General features: G+C 47.2%; 13 protein-coding genes across 13 annotated transcripts; 5 read left to right on the top strand and 8 right to left on the bottom strand.

Moving 5' to 3' along the window:
* Window positions 1–114: 114 nt before the first annotated feature.
* On the bottom strand, window positions 115–1,711 carry N7447_005337 (Amino acid transporter transmembrane; the record flags this gene model as incomplete). Its single annotated transcript, XM_057229599.1, has 6 exons — window positions 115–204; window positions 254–951; window positions 1,001–1,332; window positions 1,390–1,462; window positions 1,521–1,534; window positions 1,599–1,711. The coding sequence occupies 6 exons, from the start codon at window positions 1,709–1,711 to the stop codon at window positions 115–117; spliced, it is 1,320 nt and encodes a 439-aa protein (XP_057084689.1).
* A 1,235-nt stretch (window positions 1,712–2,946) lies between these two features.
* N7447_005336 (uncharacterized protein) lies at window positions 2,947–3,895 on the bottom strand (the record flags this gene model as incomplete). Its single annotated transcript, XM_057229598.1, has 4 exons — window positions 2,947–2,963; window positions 3,072–3,352; window positions 3,423–3,559; window positions 3,761–3,895. 4 exons carry the CDS (start codon window positions 3,893–3,895, stop codon window positions 2,947–2,949), a joined length of 570 nt encoding a protein of 189 aa, XP_057084688.1.
* A 2,503-nt stretch (window positions 3,896–6,398) lies between these two features.
* Window positions 6,399–8,250, top strand: N7447_005335 (uncharacterized protein; the record flags this gene model as incomplete). The annotated part of the gene is made up of 8 exons (XM_057229597.1): window positions 6,399–6,657; window positions 6,709–6,797; window positions 6,849–7,203; window positions 7,255–7,519; window positions 7,573–7,660; window positions 7,723–7,837; window positions 7,894–7,923; window positions 7,994–8,250. The coding sequence occupies 8 exons, from the start codon at window positions 6,399–6,401 to the stop codon at window positions 8,248–8,250; spliced, it is 1,458 nt and encodes a 485-aa protein (XP_057084687.1).
* A 336-nt stretch (window positions 8,251–8,586) lies between these two features.
* Window positions 8,587–9,540, bottom strand: N7447_005334 (glycoside hydrolase family 16 protein; the record flags this gene model as incomplete). The annotated part of the gene is made up of 1 exon (XM_057229596.1): window positions 8,587–9,540. One exon carries the CDS (start codon window positions 9,538–9,540, stop codon window positions 8,587–8,589), a length of 954 nt encoding a protein of 317 aa, XP_057084686.1.
* A 338-nt stretch (window positions 9,541–9,878) lies between these two features.
* N7447_005333 (class I SAM-dependent methyltransferase) lies at window positions 9,879–10,577 on the top strand (the record flags this gene model as incomplete). Its single annotated transcript, XM_057229595.1, has 1 exon — window positions 9,879–10,577. One exon carries the CDS (start codon window positions 9,879–9,881, stop codon window positions 10,575–10,577), a length of 699 nt encoding a protein of 232 aa, XP_057084685.1.
* Window positions 10,578–12,358: 1,781 nt separating this feature from the next.
* N7447_005332 (uncharacterized protein) lies at window positions 12,359–13,183 on the top strand (the record flags this gene model as incomplete). Its single annotated transcript, XM_057229594.1, has 1 exon — window positions 12,359–13,183. One exon carries the CDS (start codon window positions 12,359–12,361, stop codon window positions 13,181–13,183), a length of 825 nt encoding a protein of 274 aa, XP_057084684.1.
* A 355-nt stretch (window positions 13,184–13,538) lies between these two features.
* N7447_005331 (uncharacterized protein) lies at window positions 13,539–13,952 on the bottom strand (the record flags this gene model as incomplete). Its single annotated transcript, XM_057229593.1, has 2 exons — window positions 13,539–13,545; window positions 13,693–13,952. The coding sequence occupies 2 exons, from the start codon at window positions 13,950–13,952 to the stop codon at window positions 13,539–13,541; spliced, it is 267 nt and encodes an 88-aa protein (XP_057084683.1).
* A 1,100-nt stretch (window positions 13,953–15,052) lies between these two features.
* On the top strand, window positions 15,053–16,663 carry N7447_005330 (Glycoside hydrolase family 29; the record flags this gene model as incomplete). Its single annotated transcript, XM_057229592.1, has 4 exons — window positions 15,053–15,703; window positions 15,761–15,890; window positions 15,952–16,003; window positions 16,057–16,663. The coding sequence occupies 4 exons, from the start codon at window positions 15,053–15,055 to the stop codon at window positions 16,661–16,663; spliced, it is 1,440 nt and encodes a 479-aa protein (XP_057084682.1).
* A 331-nt stretch (window positions 16,664–16,994) lies between these two features.
* Window positions 16,995–18,399, bottom strand: N7447_005329 (uncharacterized protein; the record flags this gene model as incomplete). The annotated part of the gene is made up of 5 exons (XM_057229591.1): window positions 16,995–17,619; window positions 17,671–17,934; window positions 18,007–18,050; window positions 18,111–18,334; window positions 18,384–18,399. The coding sequence occupies 5 exons, from the start codon at window positions 18,397–18,399 to the stop codon at window positions 16,995–16,997; spliced, it is 1,173 nt and encodes a 390-aa protein (XP_057084681.1).
* Window positions 18,400–19,310: 911 nt separating this feature from the next.
* On the bottom strand, window positions 19,311–20,560 carry N7447_005328 (uncharacterized protein; the record flags this gene model as incomplete). The annotated part of the gene is made up of 2 exons (XM_057229590.1): window positions 19,311–20,323; window positions 20,386–20,560. 2 exons carry the CDS (start codon window positions 20,558–20,560, stop codon window positions 19,311–19,313), a joined length of 1,188 nt encoding a protein of 395 aa, XP_057084680.1.
* A 1,589-nt stretch (window positions 20,561–22,149) lies between these two features.
* N7447_005327 (Major facilitator superfamily domain general substrate transporter) lies at window positions 22,150–23,898 on the bottom strand (the record flags this gene model as incomplete). Its single annotated transcript, XM_057229589.1, has 4 exons — window positions 22,150–22,534; window positions 22,591–23,134; window positions 23,191–23,587; window positions 23,647–23,898. 4 exons carry the CDS (start codon window positions 23,896–23,898, stop codon window positions 22,150–22,152), a joined length of 1,578 nt encoding a protein of 525 aa, XP_057084679.1.
* A 1,843-nt stretch (window positions 23,899–25,741) lies between these two features.
* N7447_005326 (uncharacterized protein) lies at window positions 25,742–26,107 on the bottom strand (the record flags this gene model as incomplete). Its single annotated transcript, XM_057229588.1, is given in 4 exon segments — window positions 25,742–25,795; window positions 25,822–25,879; window positions 25,893–26,012; window positions 26,052–26,107. 4 exon segments carry the CDS (start codon window positions 26,105–26,107, stop codon window positions 25,742–25,744), a joined length of 288 nt encoding a protein of 95 aa, XP_057084678.1.
* A 45-nt stretch (window positions 26,108–26,152) lies between these two features.
* N7447_005325 (purple acid phosphatase family protein) lies at window positions 26,153–27,703 on the top strand (the record flags this gene model as incomplete). Its single annotated transcript, XM_057229587.1, has 2 exons — window positions 26,153–26,285; window positions 26,343–27,703. The coding sequence occupies 2 exons, from the start codon at window positions 26,153–26,155 to the stop codon at window positions 27,701–27,703; spliced, it is 1,494 nt and encodes a 497-aa protein (XP_057084677.1).
* Window positions 27,704–27,863: the final 160 nt, after the last annotated feature.

The following is a 27,863-nucleotide window of genomic DNA, read 5'->3' as shown; positions in this document are numbered from 1 at the left end:
ATTGAATTCAGCGAAAAATGCGCTTCAGCAAGTAATTGTACATTCTAAATCTATCGTAGCATGTATACAATCTATATAAGGATATTCTGTAAGACCAAAACGAAAAATCTTGGTCTAGGCATTGGATGCGCAGGAGAAAGGTTTTTGTGCAGCCTGCGCATTGACCCGAATGCTCGTTCCTGTGGCCCAAAGACCCATGCCACACTAATTCGTTAGTACCAGACTGTTGTGAATTAAAACGTAGGAAACTTACAATCAGGCAACACAGGGCAACAAGAAAGACGTTAAGTGCAGTTAAAGCGATCTTTCGTTTGCTTGAAAAGTACCGTCCGCGGTTCATCTTCAACCAAAAGAGGCCCTCCAGACCGAAAGAAAACCAGCTGCAGAATGCCGCCGCGATCATGTTGAGCAGATCGTTGAACACAGGGATCGCGAGTGCGATCACCCAGGCGATAACCCACATGAGGAAAGTGATCAGCACCCAACTGCCATATGAACGGAAAGACCTCTCGCTCATCATGTGGGTGCCACGGAACAGCCGCACGTAAATGGTCTTTGCACCGACGTGACAAATGACCACTCCAGCAATGACGATCGTACCGATGGAAATGCCGAATGCAACCTTCGAAACGATTTCACTCGCACTCAGCAGGGCGGGGCTGAGGACATCCGGCCCGGCATATCGGTAAATGACGAGGGCAGTCACGAGATACAGCGATGTGTCCGTTGCTTGGAAGGCAATCAGCGCTTTGGGGTAGTCACGTGGATCTTCCAGCTCCGACTGGAAGCTGAAAAATGACATATGGCCAGAATAAGCAAGGACAATGTTAAGTGTAGCGGAAAAGCCGTTAATCAGAGATGGGTGGGTAATAGCATATGCTCTGGGATCGGGTGCTTCAATGCCAACAGCGATCATGGTGATCACTACGGCGGTGAAGATTGATAGCGAGGCTAGTAGTTGTTAGTTTAGTTTCAACAACAGGAAGGAGTCCTGTCATACAGATAATGCCCAGATATGAAACTTCCTCCATGCGCCTTGACAGGGTTAGGATGAAGCAGAGGACGGTTCCCACCAGACAGAAAATGATGGTACAAGCGCCGTGTTCAGTAAGAGTGTTCATCATGATAGAGAATGTCAACACATGAGCGCCCATAAGGAAAATGAAACACATAACCTGGGCGACTCCAACGATCTCGCGACCCCAGGCGCCGAATAAGATATCTGCGGCATCTGCCATGTTGTGAATTTGAGGGTATCGCAGTTTGAATTGGCCGACAACATATCCAGTGTAGGTTGTCAAAGCTCCGATCCCAACAATAATGATACAGCCACTGCCAAGATTAGCACGAGTTCATAATAAAGTTCAGAGGAATTTTCATCAGACGTACGGGACCAAACCCAAGACTGCCATCGACGATGGGAGGGAGAGAACTCCCAATGAGACAGACTGAGCAATCATCACTATTGGCTGCTTAGTTGTGGTCCATGATTGGATTTAGTCCAATTGGGGCGTACGTACAGATTGCACAGTTCCTGAACGCAAGTTTTATTAGCTTACTGCGATAGCTTGCTGCGAATCCTGCAAGTGTAGACTTACCACCATTTCATACTCCTGTAACGCACTCCACCAACAACTTCTCCGGCAAACGGATCTTGTGACTTCTCTACATCCATGACTTTCTCCATATCCTTCTCCATGTCTTTCTCCATGCTGGTATTGTTAATGGGTTGGTTGCAAGTTGGTGTTGACTCATCGAGCACCAACGATGATCTTTGAAGAAATCTCTGACTCCCATGGCCCCACTATTTCCTTGTCTGGGGAAGATAACTATGAGAACAGGCAGAGTGAAGCAATGGTTGGAATATGCAAATAAAACCGAGATTTCGAGCGGAATATTCGGAATATATGGAACCAAGATGATCTTTTTATGTACTGATTTTTCGTGTCTGCCAGGGGGGAGGACAGTCTCTACAGGCATTATTTGGCCCTGTGCCTGGATAATGTCTTACATCGCATCGAAAAATATGAAAGACCCCGGATTCTTGAATGCTTTTCCCCGCATTAGGTGGAGTGTATCTGGAATGGATACTCTAATCTCTATGAAAACTTTGGCGTCGTCGAAGGAGCATGTAACATGAGTTCCTGTTCCGTTCCGGCTCCGGGCCCACTCTCCCTGCCTGAAAGCCACTGTCTGAACATTGAGCAAGCCTACTAAGAATTTTTTTTTTCCCTATAAATACTGTATAATATTAGACAAAGGATCGTTCCAATTTCATTCCTCATTATAATGAGTGATTAAAATAAATTCAGTAACATTAACCTGCCGATCTCACCGGAAGCGGATAGCTACTTCCGTGTTCCGTCCGGTTTAACAAAAGCTTTATCCTTGAGGTCATGTGATACAATCACGTGATGTACATCCCTACCCTTGCTTCATATTTCATATGTGAATTCCGCAAAAAGTTACCCCGATCCAATATTCTGCCGGCAAATTTATTCTCCGCCATTCAAAATTCGAAGACAACGGGCGGCGGTCTTGAATAGAAGGCGGTACAGACAGATAACTTTGCCTAGTGACTGTACCTATGGTAAATCTTACCTCAAAGTCATTGTTGTATTTTACTACATGCCTTGGTTCTCTGGCTAAAGGTGTTGAATCTATTTCAACCTGCTGCTTGAAAGCCTTCACCTAGTCTCGGCCAATAGTTATCGATCTTATCGTGACGATGCAATATTTGTTTTATCCAATGCCTTTTTCCCGAATAAACAAACAAGCACCCACTGGGCGAAAAACATCAAAAAACAATTATGAAGAGCGGGCCCGGACCTGCTCTTTCTAGGGTGCCCCGGTCGGGCCTGATGAACATTCGATTCATTCAAAATGCAATCTAAAACCTGCCCGGGTAGGTTCTAGATGCAGGGGACGACATTCCATTCTACTCCCTCATTGAGTATCATTGGCTATAATCGAAGAATATGTCAGTTTTGTTATATATTGCATGCTCTGTGCGCGTATAACGACCCATCCACAAGAGGATTCAAGAGATAGTGACAGATGAGCCGACTTACCACGAGGGTGCTGACGTGGGGGGAGTCCAGATGCATGAGCCCAATGAGGGGCGTTGTAGGCCAGTGGAGGGTTTCGTTGCTCGCGGGCCGGATCTCGCTGCGCGAGGGGGGCATTGCGGGTATGGAGGGTCGGGGAGGCGCCTGTGGTACTGGCGGGACCGGGAGTAGCAAGCGCCGGTGCGCCCGTGGTGGTGTAGTGGAGAGCACCGCGACCACCATCATGGCCACGGCCACCACGGCCACCACCACGGCCCATACCGACCATACCGCTGCTAGGCACACTAAAACCAGCACAGATGGCGGCAACAAGCTAGTCAGATCATACTCGTCAGACCTCATATTCACTCGTACCACCCCAGAAGAAGACTGGTTTGGATCAACGGGGAAAGAAAGCGGGAGTATCTGACATTTGCCTGCGCCTGTACTGCGCGAGAGTAGAGCTCAACCACGCGGGAGGCATGTTCTTCAGCGGCCTTTGGTGCTTCCTTCTAGATTCGATATGAGTGTCGTTGCGCAAACATCTGGAGGGTCAGGCATTGTGGAGGGAGGATCTATCGTCAACCTTGGGATGTGCGACACATGTTGAATCGACAGAAAGATGAGTGATTCCCAGGAAGATTTCTGAGAGGTGCACACACAAAGGGGAAACATGATTAAATGACATGGCAAATGATGTGACGAGGTAGAACGGGACTTGCCTTCCTTAGCTGGCGACGCTTCTCCTTCAACCGCTTACGCTGGCGGCTGGTGAGACCATTAGCACTGGACCCAGGGCCAGGGGGAGGATTGGGAGGAGCCGAGGGATCGCCGTCGACAGAATTCATCTTTTCAATTTTTCTTGAAAAAGAGATGAGAAGCCTTGATTTGGTGTGGAGAAAGGAAGAGAAGTTTCCAAACAAAGGAGCGGTGCCTTCCAACTAAGTGGGTTTTCGCAATCACCCCGTAAGACTTCCAAGTTCACATGGCCAAAGTGTGCTATTCAATGAAACCCGTCAAAAGGCTAGGCTCCTCTTTTCAAACACCTCATAACAGAGCTAAAGCCAAGCATGCAATACAGTTTTTCTAGCCGTCACTTTAGCCTACATGCCGTATAGTCAGCGTGACCGACGAGTTAATTGTCAGTTCAAAGTTAGCAATTTATTTTACTAAAAATCTCAAATTAAACCTATAACGGCCCGTATCTGGCATCGGGGAATTCACTTGCGATGTGGTAAATCAACTCTAGAGACAGTTGGTGAAATATAAAGACGGCAAAAGTCAGGAAAAGTCAGTCTTAACTTTGTGCCTGATCGCCAAAAATGACTTGGGCTTATCCATGGAGTTTCCTACATTCCAAGCCATGCGTACTTTGTGTCTAGGTGCGTCCTCCCGGCCTCAGATTGGGCCGTGGATCTCGAGCCTGATCTGCAGGTACCTGCGGAAATGCTAATTTTGACAGGTGATATGTGCCGTATCACTCGAAATCTGCTGTGCAGGGGCTCCAACCTTGGAAAGCTTGTCAACGTGTTGCTCCCGACTCTTTTCAAGAAGAAGCTCACATACATCCATGGATAGAATAAAGTTTGTAGTAGAATAAGCTTTGACGTATGTGGTATCTCAATGTATGCTGGCCAATCAAATGTAGATTTAACCTTTGACCTATCGCAAAGTTCAATTACTTCGTCAAAGTCAAACCTATTTCCTAATTAGTAAACGGAATAGATGGGGCATAGCAATCCTGCTTGTGGTAACATATAATGGGCACCCATTCCTCCTTTTCTTTCTCCTGAATTTCCTTCCTACAGCAATCCTATGCACTATCCACCCCTATCATTATCCATCGATTCTTACTGTTTCATGACTTGATCCTAACGGCCTCTACTGAGTTTGATGAAGAACATAGGGCATCCGACCGAGGGGTCGGTCGGAGGTGGCAAAGATTCTGAGGTGACGGCCGAGTGGCCGAGTGAAAACTTCGAATCGTCGACGGAGACGTGGAAACCGAGGGAGTCGGAAACCTGATCACACTCGGCATAGAAGTTCGCTAATTTGTTGCAGACACTGGGCTTGCGAAGTCTGACTTGTATCGATTCGATGGAGCGAGCTAGTGGCTACGAAATTCACTAGAGACCACGAAACCGGCCGGAACTGAGATTCTGCTAGATGTGTATCTGCAGTGCAACCCGACCCGCGACTTGTAGCGACCACGACCCCGACCATGACAACAACTCAGACCCAGACCCGAGTCCCAACAACGAATCGACCGGTCTTCCATGAAGACCGGGGTCTCCTGGGACAGCAGAGAGCGTCCCGGGGGATCCAACAGCCACGAGCTTGGACCTCTACGTGGTGCTGTTGACTAGTAGCCTCTCGGTGAAGCCAACGCAAGCTTATATTCATCTCCACTTTCCTTTCTCCTTCCAGTATCATGCCACTTCTAAAATAAACATCTCTCTAAGTAGATAGATGAGACTGAATATCCTCAGTTTAGTCTGGCCATTGACAAAAGGCTGGGCTCAAAATTGAGGCGAAAGTATTTGTAAATGTCTACATATCCTCATTAGTATATTTTCTACCTCTTCCATCCACGATGAAATCTTAGGTACGATCATTTGAAATTATAAGAGGAACCAGCAAGGAACCAGCCCACCAAATAAAACGCAGACTTATATCCCAAATCTTGAGGACTCTCTTTCTTCTATACTCATCATAAAGGATGCATTTTCCCATTGGATTCGCCATTAATATATAGGACCGTTTATGTGCTGCCCAAAGAAGGGTGGTGTAACTGTCCACTAGCTTGAGCGGCCTGGCCTCAAGAAATATCATTTACTCGTGGGATCGTCCTTAGGCCTAAGGTTATTCTCATGCAATAGACGGATAAAAACTTTCCGTCGCCCGCTAGCCTACTTAATGCATCCAATAAAAGTTCGGCATTATTGGAGCTTTATTGCTTTATTGCGGGGATGAGATTACGGGGATGCTTGGCATTAGGAGGCATTTTCCCGCGTTGGCAAGGATTCCTTGCATAACACTGGGATGATAATATGTAAGAATGAGGAACCTAGATGGGTTAAATTGATCCCTAACTACGTATTTACTTGCTAGGCGTGAAAAAGGGGCATATGAATATCATAAGGATTCAATGTTTTGAAAGACAAACTACAAGTAATATCCATGCCAAGATGAAGAAAATAAGGTGTAATTTATATATATTTTACCCCGCAATGTCGGTACAATAGAGACCGATAGCTATGTAGGTAGATGGTGCTATAAATTAATTCCAACTTGAAGAATAGATGTAGGCCCTGACATCCAAAGGAAATCAATTTGCACAACTCCATCAACATGAGACTGTTATCAGCCTGTCTGGCTACCCTTTTAGCTGTCTCAGCAAAAAGTAAATACATTGTCCCCGGAGGAAGATGGCGCGACACAGATGGTAACTTCATTAATGCGCACGGTGCCGGGATTACCTTCGACCAGAAGTCTGGCCGCTTCTGGTGGTTCGGCGAACATAAGACAGAAGATGAGCCGGAAGGCGGAGGTGTCTCTGTTTATAGTTCGGAGGATCTGAGTACCTGGAAATCGGGGGGACTGGCCCTAGGTAACGCTCCATGGCCGTGCTGGAGATAGGTCGATATTCTAACATATACAGCCCCAATCAAGGGACATCCATATATTGCCCCCGGTGGCGTGATACAACGACCTAAGGTGGCATACAGCCCAGAGACTGAGGATTATCATGTATGCATGCGGACTTCTCTCAAATTTTGCACCCCAAGGCTGATTAGACAGATGTGGTGGCATGCAGACAACTCCACCTACGGGCTCCTTCTCCAAGGCCATGCGGTGTCCTCCACCATCGGCGGGCCGTACACCTTTGTTGACGCGTCAGCGCCACTTGGAAACTGGTCCCAGGATTTTGGCTTGTTCACCGACTACAAGGATGGCCGATCCTATGCCCTTTACTCGAACGGAGATAGTCGAGATGGACGAGATGTGTATCTCTCAAGCATGAACAGCAATCTCACGGCGCTCGAAAAGGTCGTGTATCGATTCCCAAAATTTGATCTGGAGGCGCCCACTATCATGCAGACAGAGAAGAGCTACTGGGCACTTATGAGCCATAAGACAGGATATAGGCCAAATAGTAAGAGGTCTAGTTCCCCATCGTGTATGTATTGCTTGGCTAATGATTCAGACGTGGTGGCATTCCGGGCCGACTCACTAAGCGGCCCCTGGTCACAGCCTTTCACCATTGCGCCGTTATATACACGGACTTTCAACTCACAGTCGGGATTCACGCTCAGAATTGAGGGGACGAAAAAGACAACCCACTTGTACATTGGAGACCAATGGGACTCCAATTCTGTCTGGGACAGTCGCTATATCTGGTTGCCAATTCAGACCGATGAATCTAAGAAGACTCTAGAGTTAGAGTGGCACGATGTTTATGACCTTGACGTGTATGTGTGCTGTCTTCCTTTTTACCATGGCATCCGTACTAACTGAATACTAGGAAAACCGGGGACTGGAAACCTATCAAGGGAAAAACATACAGCGCCAAAAAGGCGAAGACGCACGGTGATACATATAAGCAGGAGGCAGTGAGTACAGTTCTATTATTTCAGACACTGGACTATCTGTGGCTAATATGATATACTGAAAGAATTTTGCTACCGATGGCGTTATTCTCACTGGAATATATGGAAACGACAGTACCGTTACATTTGAAAACATTGAGGGATCTGGAAAGCCTCAATGGGTGTCATTCTACTATCAAAGTACGTTTACAGCTTTTACTTTCCATCTCCATACACGACACTGACATTATTATTAGACATTGACGATTTGGGCTTCGGCGACCAACGTAAGTAAATTCTCATCTGCACATTGCTCAGAGCCATGGTATGGATCTGATATTCTAATATGTTCAATAGCTGGAGGTACCCCTGATAGAATCGGCGGTTCATGGCAATTGCGTCGGATTAGCAGCGTGATCGTCAACGGAGACCCTTCGAGCATACAAACTCTATACCAACGAGATACCCACAAAGGTGTCATTCTATCCACTCCGCTGCAGCTGACCCTGAACAAGGGGAAGAAGAATACTATTACAGTCGGCGGGCTATACAATGGGTTTGATTACAAGGGTGCGGATTTGGATCGGATAGTTGTGTATCCGACTGAGAGGTAATATTGGAAAAGTCTATGAGATCATGTCAGCCAGGAAAAGCAGTTAGCATCTTGGTGACATCCTACAACATCTGCGGTGAATCCCAGGAGTCTCAAGCTACAATTTCTACTGGACAGTATATTCATGTGATGATTAGGAATACTATAGTACCATAATGATTAACACATCGAAATGGTGGAGATACCTAAGACGGCCTCATCGCTTTGAACCTTTATTTAAATTATTAAATTTGGTTTATCGCCATGCGACACTCATCTCACTCGGCTAGTCAGAGATACCTTTTGTAGAAAGTAGGGGATGAGGGTATACTTTGCAATGTAAATTTCCTTCCTTTCGTTACATGGCATTGCCGTCTTTGGCATTCCACCAAGCCCTGTCAAACTCGTTCCAACCCCCAGGCGGTGCGTCCCACATGGCTAACTCACGGACCACTGTCTCGTAGCATCCATCACTGGGCATATTTCCCTGACAGACATTTCCTCCAACAGCGATGTTGATGAGGATTCTGAACTCACTCATCTTCCTCGTGCCAGGCGGCTTCTCGGCCCTCATGATGGGTGTGCCGTCAATCAACCAGATCAAGCGTCCCCTGCCCGATGTTTCGTCCTCGTCCCAGATAAAATCGTACCTCACCCCCGCCGGCGAGCTAATGTTGGGGATGGGGGTTTCGAGAACGCGATGCTTGTTCCAGTCCTCGCCATTGAAGTGGCCCCAATGCAGACACGTGTGGTTGACAGCATCGCCATTCCAAGCTTCCATTATATCGACTTCGCCATCCTCGGGCCACTTGAAGGGGTCTTTAGGCAGCAACCAAAAGGCAGGCCAGATACCACGGGCCACCGGCGCCGTAATCCTGGCCGACAGACAGCCCCGTGGTCGGCTGAGGGTCTGGAGACTCGAAAGTCTGGCGCTGGTAAACTTCTGGGCAGGGTCGGGATGCCCGTGGTTGATCAGAGCGCGCACGATCACCGCATCACCCTGGGTTGAATGGAATGAGTTTTGCGGGCTGTCGGTATAATTCTGCGACTCATTGTTGCCCCATCCATGTTGGCCCAGTTCGTGATGAAAGTTGGAGGATACCGGTACTTGCGGATGTAGATTTGGCCGCCAGTAGATCTGGGGTTGCGAGTGCTGTTCCTGATAAGCTAGTGGTGGTTTGGTAGAGGTTGGAATAGGCGGTGGGGGATGGTTGTTGTACGACGGTACCGGCTGAGGGGCGCGATGGCTTATTTCCTCCCAAGCCTTGTCTGCCTTATCGAAAATGCCCTGAAGCGCCTGTCTGAATGGCATGTTGAGTACGACCTCGGATGTTAGGGTTGCACGAGTAGCGAGAACGCGGAAAAAAACAGTAAGCAAAGCTGACGTCATATTGTGGAAACCTCAGGGCCATAGGATCTGCTAAGGAGCTAGTGCCTCAGGCACTGAGAGTATGCAAACCCCACAAACCTCTCGGGAGCGCGACAAAACTTTGGCATTGATCACAGAATTTTAAGACTTATAACTTCTAATATATGGCGTATCTGGTGTGATAAACTTGATGTTAGTCACATCATTCCACATTTTATTCCCGACATAATCAATATCATTACCGAAACATGCCTGCCTCTCTGATCGCACTATCTCCAAATATGGCAGAAGCATGCCATCATCCCCCACCTGCAACAGAACTCTCCAAAGCAGAGCGCTTCAAAGCTACGCACCTCGCCGCGCGCCATGGCAATTACCACCAATATTACGCCAAGTTCCGGGCCCCCACCGTTCCGGACGAGCGCCTTTCCATTCTCCCATCAGATATCCTCCGCAATGCGCGAGTCATAGACCTAGGCTGCAACGCGGGCAAACTGACCTATGAGGCGATAGCGCATTGCGGCGCGGCCGCCTCAGTCGGTGTCGATATCGACCCGTGGTTGATCGGGCAGGCGAAGGCGGCGTACCCGGACGGGCCGTGCACATTTGAGCACTTTGACTTCGTGGATGCGTCCGCGTACACGGGTACCGCGCTGGGCAAGTTCGACGTTGTCCTACTGCTCTCTGTGACCAAGTGGATACATCTCAACAACGGAGACGCTGGGATGCTGACGCTATTTGCGCACATAAAAAACATACTGAATGAGGGGGGCTATCTTGTCATGGAGCCGCAGCCTATGAGCAATTATGCGAGAGCTTCAAAGAAGAATAAAGAATTGAGAGAGACGTATAAGACGATCCAGATCAGACCACCGTTTGAGGATGAGTTGAAAGCGCAGGGATTTGAGAGGATACTGCAATTTGAGAGGGACGAGGAGGGGTTTGCTAGGCCCGTACATGTTTGGAAAAAATTATCATAATATGATCAATGGAGATGGCTTAAAATGAGTCGGGCCAATTGACTTGCATCGGCAGACGTAGACTTTTTGGTTGGTAGGTAAAAAGGTGACAGACGAAGCATATTTGACGCAGTATGTACTGGAGAAAGTGACGGGTTAAGGTTTCAATATTTACCTTCCCCTGGAATTTTGAAAGGTCAATGTAGACGAATATGTTGACAGAAAAACAAAAAGAATGGAAAAAAGCCCCCTAGGCAAAGCCAGAAACAGGACGTTGCTATGGTGAAGAATTTTGGCTACATAAATACCTGATAATATGTGCTTGTCCATATGGCACATTCGATCCAATTGCAGAGTCAATGATTCCGTTTACGTGATTAAAGGTTGAAATGTAGTCAGAGGAATACTTATTGAGCTTTGAATGGCTTAACTTCACTCTGTAATCCGGTCTATTATTTTTATTTTTCATTATTGCCCACAAGGAAAAACCAGTGCGATCTAACACCGTGGCGCGTGAGCACAGACCGTTTGTTATAAGCTGACGGGTAGTTGTCGGGGCAGGTGGCCAATCCTCCCCGCTCCCCGCAGTATCCCCGGATCCTTTTGATCCTAGTCTGGGGAAGAGACGAATCAAAGCGCCTGGCAAATGCAACCAAAAATTTCTTTATGATACAAGTGGGACTTTAACCGGATTAATGCAAACGGATGAAACTATCGTGTGAGAACTATGATTATAGCAGAATGAGAATAAATGAATTCCCAAGAGCATCCAAGTCCGAGCTCTGATTTTTGCGGAACCCACTACTACTGCCGATGCACCTCGGATACTCTAACTCCTGGGACCCCAAGTTCGAACCAGCACGTGGATTCCAGGTGCCTGTGCGCTTTGTGGGATAGGGGTGAAGTGTTAGAGTAGGGACTACCTGGGCCCATACGTCTATTTGACGAGCCAAAGGACTGCGTCCACTTGTACGTATCTAGGTAGTAATTCGAAAGGATAGGGTTAGAACTAATGTAGGAACCCTTCGGTAACTTTGCTATGCTGCCTAAACAATCTCGAGTATAAAGATATAACAATTGTAACATAAGATCAAATGCTTGAGCTATGCGAGGAATGCCCGATACCGCTGTTAGACTTGCTCACATAAAGCGATATACTTCCGTCGCAACGGCGAGTCCCGAAGGGCCAAAGCCTAAAACGTACCTACTTACTCCGTACCTCGCTTATAATTGGAAGTACATATGCTATTGGCTTGATTTAATGGGGAAAACACAGATTTCTCACGTCAAGCCCGTAACGCACAGACCTTGTGTTGGTGCGCACCGGGCATGTGAGTTACTTATTAAGAACCCTAAATGCTTAAGAAATGTGGGAATTAAGTGGCACTCAGGTGTGAAGATTAGCGTATTTGTCTCCTCTTGCTCCAATAAGAATCACAATCACCGTTTTATTTTGTTTCGACCCGTGGTGACTAAGCTGGATCCGTTAAGGGGTTTTAGGCGTTTTTAGTCTCGTAATGTCGTTCGTTAGTTGGCGTGAAATCTTGCCATTCGGTTATTAGTGTGGAAATTGAGGGCCAGAGAGTATCCGGTGCTCTTTCCGCTATTATAATAATGACTATTGACGTAGTCCCTCGAATCCATCCACGATGAACGTTTGCCTTCACTGAGAGCGGAAATCCCTAGGGGCCCTGAGTGCCTTGGTCATCATCAGTGACCAATGCTTCGGCGCCTGTCCAGGTTTACAGACCGTCGTGCGCATCTCACTCCCGTGCCCGCCAGATTCACTCGCTGAGCGTAAAATGTCCGACTTCTCTGTGGATGGGGTGATAGGGGAATACTCAGGACAAGACTTCACTATCAAGGCCACTTTCACCGTGTTCCTGGGCATCGCTCTTTACAACTCCATCGAACTATTGGCGCTCATTTTCGCCTCCTTCCGCCGTTACCGTGGGCTATACTTCTGGAGTCTGCTTTGCTCCACGCTACTGGGGGTCATCCCGCAGTCTCTGAGCTTTCTCCTAAAGTACTACGACATAGGGCCACTTTGGTTCTCTCTCACATTTTCGACCATCGGATGGTATTTTATGGTCACAGGACAAGCGCTTGTGCTATTTTCGCGCCTCAATATTGTCGTGCAGGATTTGACTGTTAGCCGCCTTGTCCTAGCAATGATAATTATCAACGCCGTCGTTTTGCATATCCCAACCACTGTGCTCACGTATGGGTCGAACTTCATCCGTACCCCGGTTTGGACCCATGGCTACACAATAATGGAGCGCATCGAACTCACCGGCTTCTGTCTTCAAGAATTCATCATTTCCGGCCTCTATATCTCCAAAACTATCGAAATCCTTCGCATGTCGTTCGCGACCATCCATGGCCACAACCCGAACAGGAAGATCATGTACCAGCTGCTCGTCATCAACGCCTTGATTATCATGATGGACGTTGTCCTCTTGGTATTTGAATATCTGAACTATTTTGTCATCCAAACTACTCTCAAATCGATGGTATACAGCATCAAACTAAAGCTTGAATTCGGTGTCCTTAGTCGCCTTGTCTTCCTGGTACAGTCCCATCGTGACAGGCCACATGAATCACGCGAGTTCGATGACTTGTTATGACACGATTTTGTGAGTTAGTCTTGTTAGCCTTTGAAGTAGCGCTTATTTAGCCTGAGATATCCAACTATACTCGTTTAACCATTGATTTACAAGCAGATTAAATATTCCGCAACCCAAGCATCTTGATATTCGCACAACGTTGGTGCATGGCATCTTTTCTTTTGAGAAGATCTATAAAGCTGCGAGAATCGAATGCCAAACATGATCGGCTCTGGGACTCACTATAAGCGATATTGCTGCAGATCGCATGCAGGGGTCTCGGAGTCCTTTCAGAGTCAATGAACCCTGAGTATGTGTTTCATAATATGTAGCTTCATCACCCTTGTGGAATTACATGGATGGATTGTGTATTACATTAGGACCTGTGGGGTGATGATCAGCCATGACTTGGTTTCAATGTGATAAAATCTCGAGTCTCGGTCAGTTATGGTTGGAATGTCAGTTGAGGTTCTCAGAGTTGTGAAAGCTAAGTTGCTAGAGATTAGAAAGTCTGACAGGAGTATACACACTTCTGGGTAGGGCCAAGAAGCCAATAATTATTGACGAAAGTGTTGTCGGCGGGGAGAGTCAGAGGCATGACTGTCACCCCTTCGCGGGAGAAGAGTGCAGTTACTGATTTACCTGCTCCTTGAGAGATTTCAAACAGAGACCATGAGATAGCAGGCGGCGCGTATCGCGGTGTTTGTCCACATTGCGCTCCGCCCCAATGCTTGACGGCATAAAACTGGAATTTGGTAAAGGTCTGGTCCTCCTTTTGTGCGGTGACCATCTATGTCTTCATATGTCAGAATTCTCTCTTGTCTGGATAGTTGACTGTCTTCCGTTGAAACTCTGCAGTGTTGCATATAAAACTTCACTCAGTCCGATAGGCACAACAGGACCATATTTTCTTCAAGATGCCAGATATATTTTCTACTCGTCCTGTCTGTTTAGTGACACTTCCAGATCCTCTCACCCGTTATTAATACCATTGATAGAGGTACAACGCATACAAGACTGATAAATAGGTTATAGATTGCCTTATAAATAATACTACCCGATATTAGTATCGTGTGCTGACTGAGATACCAGAGGACATACTGTTACAGCACCGCCTGTAGCAGGATGATCGACCTCTCATAAACTAGAGTCTAAAGCTCTGTGCGGCCATCGCGCGACCAAGGGGATTCGGGCTACGTTTACGAATTACAATCTGCCCAAAATCTATAAACTATAGAAAAAAATGGTTACATCCTACATCGCCCGCCGATCAAATGCCAACCAAAATTCCAGGGACTATGGCGAAAGACCTAACAAGACAATAGGACACCAAAAATGATCGCTGGCAAATAATTTAGACTAACTACGAGTCGTAGATTGTTGCCCTCAAACCCATAGCCAGTGTGACGTTACAGCTTGTATCTATTTACCCCGCATTGGATATCTTGGAGTTTCGGGAAGGGTAACATATCGACAAATAATTTTGCTTGCATATATGCAGATTTGCACTCAAGTAGGTCTAGCAAGCTACTCTCCCCAGGGAAAGATCAACGCCATCCGCAGAAAAGATGTGTTCCACCTAATCAAGATACGATCTCTATTTGCCCATTGGTGAGGGCTCCCTTCAAGGACATCGAAATGTAGCCGAAGGATGCAACTACAACACTCAAGCAAATGACGTGACTGATGTCGACTTCATGAAATGGTTTCTTCCCCTCTAACATTTCTTCTTCATACTACCGTAGGAATATATTTGGTACGTTACATCACCAAGGGCTTCACATATAATGTTGGCGATAGTGCCCACCATGAGCTCGAAGGAATATCAGATTCTATATCGAGCCCACTTTACACTACTAGACTCCAACAGCCTCACCACCTTGTCGGACCATGAGATTCACCAACCATATATTGACCGGCATATGCGCAGCAACAGGCGCGTTGGCCGGCTCCTACCAGCCCAAGTTCCGCGTTTCTCCGATCGATGGTTCGAAGATTGCACTTCCAACAAAGGAGCAATTGGCTTTGCAAGATAAGGAAATTGGAGTACTAATTCATTTTGAGATAGCCACCTATCTTGACATTGATGGCTGCAACAAGGTCCCTGACCTTGTTCCTGACATATCCCTATTTGACCCAACCTCAATAAACACCGATGGGTGGATGGACTCAGCTGTTGCTCTAGGCGCAAAGTATGCTACTCTTGTCGCCAAGCATAACTGTGGATTTGCGATCTGGCCGAGTGAAGTCACTTTCCAAGACCGGGAAAACCAGACCGTCCCATACGACTATACAATCGCCCAATCACCTGTCCATGGCCAGAATATCGTCAAGAGCTTTGTGGACTCAGCCAAAAAGTACGATATCGGGCATGGGTTCTATTACAGTGTCGTGGTAAACAATTATCTGAATGTGCAAGATTCAGATGTTCGTGCCGGCACTTGGGCCCCCGGCCAAGTTAATATCACGAATGGTACATACGACCAAATTGTCTATAACCAATTAAGTGAATTGTGGAAGGGCTATGGCAGCTTGACTGAGGTATGACTGAGCCGCTAGGGCCGGCAGAGTTTCATTGCTAATTGTTTTGCTGTAAAGATCTGGTTTGATGGAGGTTACAGCAACGACCAGAAAGATAAGATTGAGACACTCTTGAAGGAAACCCAGCCCCAAGCGGTTATTTTCAATGGATGTGACACGGAGGGAACCTGCGTATCGGCTAATTCAAGTGAGTTTCATTCTTGTTCGGTTTCCCTTGGGGTGGAATGGCGTGCTTACATTTATTCCAGTTCGATGGATTGGAACGGAAATTGGTGAAGCCCCAGAGGAGAATTGGTCCACGTATGCAAAACCAATCTTCTGAGTTATACTGAAAACGAAATTGACTGTTATAGTGGCCTGACAAATGATGGCGGAGACCATACGAGCCCGTATTTTTGCCCTGCCGAATGCGATACCACCTTGCAGACCGAGGATCGTTGGTTCTTTGGCGTTGATCAACCATTAAGATCTCTTGAAGAGATGATAGGCGTCTACCACAAGACCGTCGGCCGAAACTGTATCCTCGAATTGGACCTTTCCCCTGATCGAAGCGGAGTTATCCCAAAGGAACACGCAGCCCGCTACAAGGAACTAGGTAATTTCATCAACTCGTGCTATGGCAAGCCTGTTGCAGGTGATGTTGCGCACTCATCCAATGACAAGGGGGAGTATACTATCAAGCTTGACAAACCCACTAACATTGACCGCATTGTGTTGATGGAGGATCAAACGAATGGCCAAGTGATTCGGTCATACGAGGTGCATGCGAAGGTCGTTGAGAGTCAAGATGTTAGTAGTGCTGCGGATGTGCCTTTCAAGCTTGTTTCAAATGGAACAAGTATAGGCCACAAAAAGATTGATATCTTTGACAAGGCCGTTTTGGCGACGGAGGTTCTGGTCAAGACCAAATTTGTGGACACTCCGAAATGGCGATCTGTCTCGCTCCATCTGTGTGATTAAGCGGTCGCAGCCTGATGGTTATTCAAGTTTGACAAGAGTTGGTGCTCGGGTCGTCAAGGCCATCTTGTTATTTCCACGTTAGCAGTGCTTTGGGAGATTATTCGACCCCTTACTAGAAGACCTGTAGTACCAGGTTACGGCTCATAATCCCTGTTGCGATGGGTCAAAGAGCGAAGGAACTTGGGTGAGAATAGTTTGGGCTGGATTTGTTTCCTAGAACAGTTTAATACCATGCGCACCAAAATATACAGGCTTTTATATATTAGCGAGTGTCGGACAATCCACCAATATCCACCAAGACCGTAGGCCCTAAAGAGTAGCGTGGCAAAATTTACAACCACTTCATACGCCTCGCAATATAAGTTCCACCACCCACGATGCCTGTGACACCCGTGAAAACAATCAGGGATCCACATCCACTCCCATATCCATACCCAGCATCCCCCTCCCACGGCTTGCCATGAATTAGAGCCTCACTAAGGGGACCTGAAGCCAAATTTACGACGCCTCTTCCGACTGCAAGACAAGCAAAGACAATGCTTGATTCAGCGGAGGGCTTTTTGCGGACTACCTCCCGCATAATACCAGGCCAGGTACTGGTGTACGAGCCTGCGAAGAGTCCGTATACGATTGAGAAGATGAACAGAGGAGCAAGGGACATGGAGAAGCCCCAGATGATGAAGACGCCAATAGAGGATCCGATAGTTGAAACGAGAATGCACAGTGTCACATCGAGTTTGTCGATGATGGCGCCCATAAGCACGCACCCAACGACGGAGGCCAAGTTAAAGAGGATAACAGTGAGTGCTTGGAGGGAGCTCGAGGCGCCGATCATGCCTGTGTAAGTCGGGAGGTAGATAGATGGTAAGAAAAACCCGAGGGCCTCGACAGTATTGCAAAATTCGAAGAGTGCAAAGGTGGACGTAAACATGAACCGGAAGTTCGGGGGTGGTGGACTGGGTTAGTTATTTACGATCGGCACGCGTGGTTTGACGAAGTAGACCAGCGGCGCGGTGAGGATAAACAGCACGACTGCGAAGGCACGCAGGCTGATTCGGAATCCGTACTTACCCAGCAGCTGTTCCATGACGATAGGGAGGACGACACCGCCATTTCCGGTGCCGGCCAACATGACGCCGAAGGCGAGGCCCTTTCGTCGGTCGAACCACTCTTCCATTAAGAGAATGCAGGGGGCATAGGCGATGCTGCCGCTAAGCGCATAGAAGATTCCTTGAGTTATGATGAGGAGGTTGGTGTTTGTAGCGAGGGAGCTCAGGCCGAGAGCGGGACACATTAACAGTACACCTAGACCGTAGCCAAAGCGCTGGTATTTGGGCCATTACCTGTAGGCGGCAAAGACAAGAGGGAGGTCGAGATACATGATTCCCTAGCGTATATAGGTCAGTTCGGGTTGGTTTAGAACAGCGGATATTCAATTCTTTGCTACCATAGCGCAGGTTCCAACGACAGCGATATTACCAGAGTCCTTGAATTGCGGGATATCGCTGTAATACGCTTGGAAAACACCGTAGGTGAATGCGAATCCCCAGACGAGAGCCTCCATAACAAAGCATGCAGCGAGGAACAGCCAGGCATTCATTCCGCCATCCATAGGTGGGAGTTGCGTGCCATAGTGAACATTCGACACGTTATTGCCGTCAATCGTCCCCTCTAGTGGGGTCAGTACCCCCTTTTTCAGTCTCGTTTGTCGAGTGTGAACCCATTACTACCTCCATTCTCAGAGGCAGGGTCAACGACCAAAGAGTTAGAGAAATACTCTAGATGAAAAGTGAAGTGTGCGAATGTTAGAATTCAACAGGCATCAGATATAAAGCCATGTGGAGAAGTCATCCCCAGGCGTGGAAACGATCCATCGGGCCATTTATCGGGCCAATCAGTGTTAGCTGACAAAACCGAGTTGCCAAGATGTCGGGCACTAGCCATATCCATGTAGTAACCTAACCATGGAAGAGCGGTATCTCCTGAGGTCAGCTAGCCTAACTTGAACTATCAGTGAGATTTTAGTGCTTATTCCTATTTCCAGTAAGAACCAATAAGAGACATCTCCAGTTAACTAAGGCTATGGGTCCCACTACGGCTCCACCGAGATAGTAAAATTAGTCTACATCGGAAATAGCGTAAACCCGCCTAAAGATCTCTTAAAGCGTATAGTATAGGATTTATCTTGATTGCTTTTTTGCTCCATAGATCATTGTGTCTCGCTACCCCATATAAAGCTGTCCTAGCCTACTATAAGGCGGACCTAGTAAACATATGTGTGAATAACGTCGAATGCTTCATTGTAAATGTATCAATGCAGCGGCCCGACCCAAGCCACAGTGATAACGGAATATGATAACAGAATAGGAAACGTTGAGAATCAAACATTTCAGAGGTATCATATATCTCAACTCCAAATCAAGCGAAGCTCTGCAACTCGGCATCATACTGGCTAGCCTCCGTGGTAATGTCCTTCCACAATCTCTCGACAAAGGCCTGTCCGGCTTTCTCCTGGGAGACGGGTGCACCGCTAAAATAACCATTAGCAACCTCGAGGATTCAGTACAGGGGAGCACTTACGGATCTACCTTGTTACTCTGCAAAAACTTTCCATGGGTCTCATGCCCGGCAACAGCCGCATAAACCATCACTCGCTATATGGGGGCAGAATAGGTTGATTCTCGCAAGGCAATATGTGGATTGGAGCCGCAATTTCCACTGAAGGAGCACCGTGCACCTTCAGTCGTAATTCTAAGGTGTAAACGCGTGAGATGTGACACGAATGAAAGGTTGGAATTATGTATTGGTGAGAAATATTGACCGGCACAAGCAGAGTGGAAGAGGAGTAAGCCGATTGCTCGGATGTCCATTTAAGCGACGTGATAGGATGAGAAAATCGAGTGAGAATGCTGTCAGAGAAATTGGTGGCCTGTCCGAAAATATCTTTCTTTTTCGCCGGTATATCACAATGAAAGGTATTTGTGAAAAACGTAGTAGCTATGAGACGCCCTCGTAGAGAGTGAACACGGGGTAGGTCTTCATGTCTGCCTATTTTGTCATAGCGAAGACTGATACGAACTGTCTGGCGCATAGATCCGTTTGTCTCGTGTGAGGGAAGATAGAAAAGTTCGGGCGCTATAATTGTCGCAACTAAACGGCCCAAGGTAAGATTCGAACCACGATTTCGAATATCGATAGTCTGTTGCGGATGGTACTGGCTCCCACTGTACATTGAGGATGGAATCAATGCTTGTCCAGTCGGTTTGACTCGTATGTTGAGGCTCCTTTGCAGCATAATTTGTGGTTCCGCTGAGGCTAAACTCTTGCGACTTAGTTTGGCCTGAATCTTATAAATTATCTTGCAAGCTGAGGGTGCGAAGTCATTGTGGAGCCGGCCATCAAACCCGGCTATTGTTGAATCACCAAAGCTTGGGGGAGGCTGCAGATGGGCCTCCCGGACAAGAACATTGCGAATAAAGTGATTGCAGGAAACCCCAGACAGACGAGCAGGTCCATCAAAGGCAAATTTAAAGCGATATTCATAATTCTTTTGAAAAATATTCCCTGGCGGAAGATCTGTGTCATCTATTCGAAATTTGATAGTCTGAAACCGATGGGTAGTCTTCTCGTTCAGCAGTGTTGTGGATTCTTCGCCTACTCCTAGAATAAGCAACCTTCTTGGTAGATTGGCTGGAAGAAAATTTGTCAAGTGAGGTACTGACCGATAAAATATATATCTAACGAGTCAAATCGTACATCAATCTTGGATCTAATGGAGACTGACCCCAAGATCTCATCCCCAGCGTAATAAGAGAAACGAGACGGTGCAATCGAGTTTGGTGGATCCCCGAGAAGTACATCCATGGAGCAAAAATGGGCAATATCAACCGTTGCCATGCTGCCAAATCGGTGGCATCTGTTTTGCGCGTCGGTTGATCGATGAGTCGGGGTTGGGGGTTTGGGGGAGTGAGACGAAGCTCAAAAATACTCGGGCTGATGCCAAGAGAATGAGTATTTTAGACAGTACGGAGTGGTTTGTCCAATCGTAGATAAGACTAGAAGGCCAGTGCGGTAGCCGAGCGAAGCTGATTTCCTTCGCTTCTCCCCCCTTTCACCCCTGGTCTGCGACTTTAAAGCGACCTTCACCTATTTCTTACCTATCGACACCCACCGAACCATTGGCCGTACATGATTCATACGCTAGTGATTTAGTAGTTGGGTGGGTGACTACCAGCGAATCCTCACTGCATGTTTTTGCTGAAAACCTTTAGTTTCACGTTTCTCTCTCTTAACCCCCAATCTAGCTAAGTAGAACACTGTTGGAATAAGGTTTAGTCCTAATTAGATATAGTCATTATTGGCTTCCATTCTCTATTACGAGGGTCATCCATTATGGTATCTCTAAAGTAAAAGTGGTAGGGATGTCGATTTCAGTCGCCCAAACAAGATTTACCCTTCATTGTACCAAGTGAGACTAGTGCAAATGATTCAGTACTTGCCATCGAATCTTGATAGTGTGCTAATCAGGCACAGTCTGGTAGTCGACTTTATGCCAATATCAGAAACCTCTCATGTGCCACCTTCCACCGAAGGCTATGGATTCCATGAGACTTTGAAATTCAATGAAGGCGTTATCGGTGTGCTGTCAAAATCTAGATAGCGCTGCTTTGTCTTAGATGATACTGAGTCCTAGTCAACGAGAATTACCCTCGAAAGCAAATAGTAACATTGTGTCGACAGTGAGGACTGCAAGGTGCGTCAAAAATGAAGAGGCGAGCTGTCCCGAAGTGCCAGCCAAGCAGAGCCACTATGTCCTGAGCTCCTCAAGAGTCGTGTGTTGCAACGAAAATGTATCAATATGGCCCCAATGAGCGAAATAAAACCACTCAATGCATGTATCAATGGATCGTGCCGGGCCTATCCAGTTGAACCGGATTACCATATTTATGTGGTAGTTTCCCATAATCCAGACTCTTTCCTTTTCCAATGTTGATATATTTCGGAGACAGACAATGGATTCTCCAAAGATGGCAAGGATGTATGGAGATCGTTCTGTATCGGTACTAGAAATTGCATCGGTAAACATTATGTCCACTCATTGAGTTTTAAGGTTATCGAGATGTGTTTGATCTACTGTATTTAATTCTTAAAGATTTTAGAATGGCTCATTATACCATGCGTTTGATGCTTTGTGAGGTGATCTTGCATTATGATTTCGAATCATGTGACGACAGCAGAGGATGGTTCTAAGCAAAAGAGATGGACCACTTTGAATAAATTGGCCCTTGTGGTTAAATTGATCACAGCAAGGAGAGACCTTTTTCGATATGACTGTGATATTTTCAAATATCCCGGATACTTGCACGTCACTGAAACGAATCTATCTTTCTATCTAGCACAAGGAATCACATTGTCCGCGCTGACACTCCGATCAAGACCTGCATTCATCATTCTGAAGCGCAGGTTCCCACCATGGCATCTTCCTCTCAATATACGTACTCAAAATTCGGGTTTTGTGTATCGGTAAGATCAGCGAAGGCCGTGGAATCGGCCATAAGATCAGCATAAGCCCCTCTCTCCCTCAATTCCTCACGTATCTTCTCCTTTCGTCGGTTCTCCCAGATAAAGGCATAGCGAAGAACAAAGAAAAGCATGAGCTCAAGGCAGTTGGCAACCAGCAGAGAGCCGATACCCAAGGGATATGCCGGCGCTTGCTCAGATTTGTAGAAGAAGGGACTAGCAATGTTGCCGATGCATGCTCCAAACCAGATCATTCCAGATACGATCATTTTCTTGGACTGTCCACCAGTATTGGAGGTAACAAGGGAAAGGGATATCACGAAGGAGGCTTGATATGATCCGGTAAGATAGCTGGATATCAATTAGTCGTTGCTTTTTAAGGACAAGGATTAGTTAGATCGACGTACAAGCAGATTAACCGGCCAACGTATGCATTTTCGGGGGCAAGTAAGAAGCCCAGGGCGCCCGCAATCGTCGGGATCATGAAAAGTGCGCAGACTAGAGTGCGGCTATTCTTAGGCATGTATTGGTTGGCGTATCCTCCAAGGACGATCCAAATAACCACGATTACTCCCTGGGGTATACCAAGAAGGGCCGTATTGAGTGTATCGAAGCCGAGGCCTTGGATAACCAAAGTAGAGAAGTTGGATATTCCGCCGTTGGGAACATTAGCAAGGAAGCCCAAGACGGTGAATAGCCACGTCTTATAATCGAAAAATGCCTCTTTGACCTGACCCCAGTTAACTTTCCGTCCCTCAATACCGGTCTGATTAGATCGCAGTCGCGCAATCATCAAGAGCTTCTCTTCACGATTGAAGCCCCAGAATGTTGCTGGCGAGTTAGGCAACAGGAGACCGATTGCAATTCCCCAGGCAGCGCAAATAGCACCGACGATGAGGAACTCGTAGCGCCACGATTGGAGACCACCTTTGATATTGCCAATTCCATAGCCTAAACATCACAGTAAGTGTTCGCCACTCATGGCAGTGATAATGAATGAAACATACCAATCAGACCGCCACCGGAAACACCGATACCATTCCATAAGTAGTATGCCGAAATACGCCACGGTTGCTCGGCACGGGTATAGTATGTAGAGACGACGAGCATGAAGGCAGGGTCAGCAATCGCCTCGAACGCGCCAGAAAGGATTCGGAGTGCCGCAAGTGCGCCGAAGTTCTGCGATGCAGCCTCACACATGAGAAGCACGCCCCACATGAAGATGTTGAAGGCGAGATACCAAGCCATCCGGCTCCGTTGCATGAGGAGGTTAGATGGGATTGCCCAAACAAGCCATCCAAAGTAGAAAATACTTGACAACCACGAGTATTCTGAACCGGATAGATGGAGGTCGTCTTTGATGCCAAAAATTGCTGCGTAGGAAAGTGTCGTCTTATCAACATACTATTAGAGACAGACAGTGTTAGCTGTGGCCTAAACAGAGCGGGCTTGAGACAACCAACATAAAAGAAGTAGCATATGCCAAGAAGTGGAAGGAGGTGTATGTCAAGCTTGCGTTTCAACCTCCTTTCTGCTTCTTTGTCGATGGCCTCATCATTAGGATATCTCTGGATTGCTGCAAGATACAGTTCAGTGTCTTCTCCTTGGTTGATTTTTCCTGCCACCGAGGCCTTGAGGTTCTCCTCTATGTGCTGGACATCATTTCCACTCTGCGACCCCAGGACATCTGGGAGGTTTTCTTTCTTGTCTTCCATACCAAAGTGCCGAGGTTCAAGATCTGTATTTACTGGTGTAATTAGTGGAAGGGAGATCGAAGAAGAATGATCTAGCGGTAACAAGTATATAGGGCGCCCAGCACAATATAGAATCCCAGCTTGGACAGGCGGCTATCGGCAACCGAAGCTGGGCACAATTGCCATTGGTGGAATAAGTGCATTGGTGGAATAAAATTTGCGGGGATTTCAACCCACTGGGGCGACTCTGCTTGACTGTGTACACAGACAAGAACTATCTCTGTTGTAACATATAGTAATTCGACAGCTTGTAGTTTGATGAAGTCCCCCGTGCGTATTCTGACCATGGCACCTGGGCAAATAGTGTAATCATGAGAGCAGAATAAGGGAATAAAAAAAAGGATTAATCGGTTTTCAACCCATAGGGAAGTCGGACATTCTCCGACAATTGATCCCAACGCGGGTTCCAATCTGAAAGCCGAAGGATCATCCTTCCTCAACCATCTTTCCGGACTCATCCGGTAATTGAGTACGTGTTAGACTTGCGTCCCCCGTTGGGATCTTTAAAAGACATTAGAATAGCCGTATGCGTTTCGGAAAGTATATCTGTAGCACATGTAGCACATGAATGTGGGAAAGGCACACCTGCGGTCTTGAATTGCTATAGGCAGGCACACTGTGATATAATTCTATTCGTTCGGTCCCTCTACGGTTAGAACTTCTGCAGTTTCTAGTTGTAGGTCAAGTGCAAATGTGTGGGGTAGCATTGAGAAGAACGTGGGGGCGGGGAATTCTTCCCCAGGCGACGGTCACTACCGAGCAATAGTAAGTAATAGTTAGTTAATGACCGGGAATTATTAATAATTGCCAGGCGACCGCTTCCTGCAGCTGCTACAATATCCACAATGAACCCGTGGACCTTTTCCCCGATTAATCACAGAGATCGGCATATGGATTTGCCCATCGGCGTTTGCGCGCCGCTAAAAGTCACATGAAACCGATAGTATCAAGCGGTCCACCCGATCCACCCGATCCACCCGCAAGTTGGTCAGCTTCAATAAGATCAATGGGGAATTCGGTTGGGGAAATTGCTATAGTGTGCTCAACGCACACTTGGGCAGTTTTGTTTAGCAGAAAGTTAGTAAGCCAGCGCTGGTACTCGCCAAGGAAAACCCCTGAACCCAACACCTGGGGGTTGGGTTTCTTGGCGGGGACCGGCAAGAGGCTTATCTCGTCCAGTCTTTCAGACACTTGGATCACATCTATATCAGTATGACAGAAATCTTGGACGATACATCCGCATATGATGTTGTATTTAAGTTTAGTGGTCGATGTGCTTTTAAGCCATATCGTCTGCAACCAGGCTATGATACTAGTGGTTACTCGGTTGCTAATGGCGCTGACAGCTGGGATGCAGGATGTGATGACTAATAAGATAGATGTATGTGGCTGATCTCCATGGATAGCAGATGTTTGGTTGGTGTAAGTCACATCTCCCTGATCATGTCAAAATATCGGGGTACCATTCTGGTTGTTGAAGAGAAAAAGAGCAAAGGGGAGCGAGAGACAAAGGTCGCTTCCTTTGACCTATTCGATCTGGTTCTTCAGTTGATCAGAGAGAACATTCAGCGTGGCTACACACCATGATTCGGGTGCTTCAAGAGGTCTTGTATGGTGCAAACCGCTGCCAGGCGAGAAATAGGTGGCATGAAATTAGGCCACCGTTTTCGGCACAAATTTGGTCAAATTTCGGTGGCATATCGGTGATCAGTTTCTAACTCTTGTTTTCTCAACAGGTAGGCATGTGTATCCAAGTCGAAAAAATGAACGTTTCAGACGTAAGCAATCACATGCATAGATTAATCTAAACCAATTCCCCGGAAAGCCAACCAACACACCACGTTTCCACACGTGCACACTAAACAAGGGCGGCCCATAAATTACCCTCCGACATCTAAACCGCCCGTCGCTGAAAGTTGATGCTTTCCCCGAGCTTTCCCATCTAGTATACCTACATTAATCCTAAACGGCCATAGTAACCTTTTGTGCCGAATGAAAGTCGTCGATCAGTTGACAATGCATAAAAACGATCTATAGACTGAACGACGTGCGTTGGCCTTCGGGCATGATTGGCCCTGGTTGCATTTCGACGTACGCGAATATATGATGCTTACGGTACCTGCACCGAGGTACAAATTATATATATTGAGCCATGGAGTCTTTGTGGCATGGTCCTAAGGTCTCACATTCGGGGAATTAATTATATTATTTGGTCATGGGTGGAATTTTGTCGCTCAAGTTACTGCCCTTTGTGGCTGGCTGCGCCTTTGCTGGTGTTAGTTATCCAAAGATTCCGACGGATTTGAGTACGCCATTCCAGCAGCGATTGGCAGTCTATGGTCCTGATGGTAAGAAACTTGCTAAATATAATGAATCTGAATCAGGATTAACTTATTCGGCTATAGCTGTATCTGTCGGTTGGAACACCTTTCAGCAGCTGGAACAGAGTTGCGTGCATTATGGCTTGTCGGAAAACAACCTGAATACCAAAGCCTGCTCATCCTTGTCGAGCACCTACGACCCTTCCCGGACGTGGTCGAATGTCGCCGTCCTAACGGGCCTGACCCCGGCGACAACCTACTACTATAAGATCGAGTCCACCAACTCAACCATAGGCCATTTCCTCAGCCCTCGCACGCCAGGCGATAAAACTGCCTTTAATATGGATGTGATCATTGATCTAGGTGTCTACGGCAAAGACGGCTTCACAAGCAAAAGCACCAAAAAGGACACTATTCCAGTCGTCGAGCCAGAATTAAACCACACCACAATTGGTCGCCTTGCGCAGACAGTAGACGACTACGAGCTTATCATCCACCCAGGAGATTTTGCTTACGCAGACGACTGGTATCTCAAATTCGCAAACCTGCTCGACGGCAAAGAAGCCTACGAGTCCATTGTTGAGCAATTCTACGACCAGCTCGCACCAATCGCAGGCCGCAAGCTCTACATGGCCAGCCCTGGAAACCACGAAGCAGACTGCTCGGAGATCCCATACCTGAACAACCTCTGCCCCAAAGGCCAGAACAACTTCACTGAGTTCATGCATCGGTACGAGAAAACCATGCCCCAGTCGTTTGTTTCCTCGTCCTCCAACCCAACGGCCCAAACTCTGGCCCGAAAGGCCCGCAGCCTGTCAAAGCCGCCCTTCTGGTATTCCTTCGAATACGGTATGGCGCATGTCGTAATGATCGACACCGAAACAGACTTCCCTAAAGCACCAAGCGGCAAAGATGGCAGTGCCAAGCTGAACGGCGGCCCCTTTGGCACTGAGAACCAACAGCTTGAGTTCCTCGAGGCTGATCTCGCTTCCGTCGACCGGACTGTCACTCCCTGGGTAGTTGTTGCCGGACACAGACCGTGGTACTCAACTGGAAAATCATCGAACATCTGCGGCCCCTGCCAAGAGGCGTTTGAGGGCCTGTTCTACCAGTATGGTGTTGACCTCGGTGTTTTTGGCCATGTTCACAACTCGCAGCGGTTTGCGCCCGTTGTTAACGGTACCGCCGATTCCAACGGTATGCACAACCCTAAGGCACCCATGTATATTGTTGCTGGTGGCCCGGGTAATGTTGAGGGTTTGAGCGATGTGGGAAGCAAGCCTGCCTATACGGAGTTTGCGTATGCCGATGACTATAGCTACAGCACACTCAGATTTTTGGATGAGCAGCACTTACAGGTTGATTTTGTGAAATCTTCTACTGGGGAGATTTTAGATTCTAGTACCTTGTATAAGGAACATGCGACGGATTTTGTGAAGCAGTGATAGAAGTCGGGGGCTCAGGTATATATCGCGCGTGACCAGAAGCTCGTGTTAATGAAATAGCATGGTTTTCGTGTTGCGATCGGTTAAATGAGAGGAATAATGTATACCAGAAAAGAAATAATACATGTTTGCTATTGAAACTATCGAGTCCAGAGAGAAT

The sequence above is a fragment of the Penicillium robsamsonii genome, assembly GCF_028829455.1.
Source record: "Penicillium robsamsonii strain IBT 29466 chromosome Unknown utg000003l_segment0_segment0, whole genome shotgun sequence".
Classification (NCBI taxonomy): Eukaryota; Fungi; Ascomycota; class Eurotiomycetes; order Eurotiales; family Aspergillaceae; genus Penicillium; species Penicillium robsamsonii.
The sequence above is the reverse complement of the archived record's forward strand: the minus strand, read 5'-3'. Positions and strand labels throughout refer to the sequence as shown.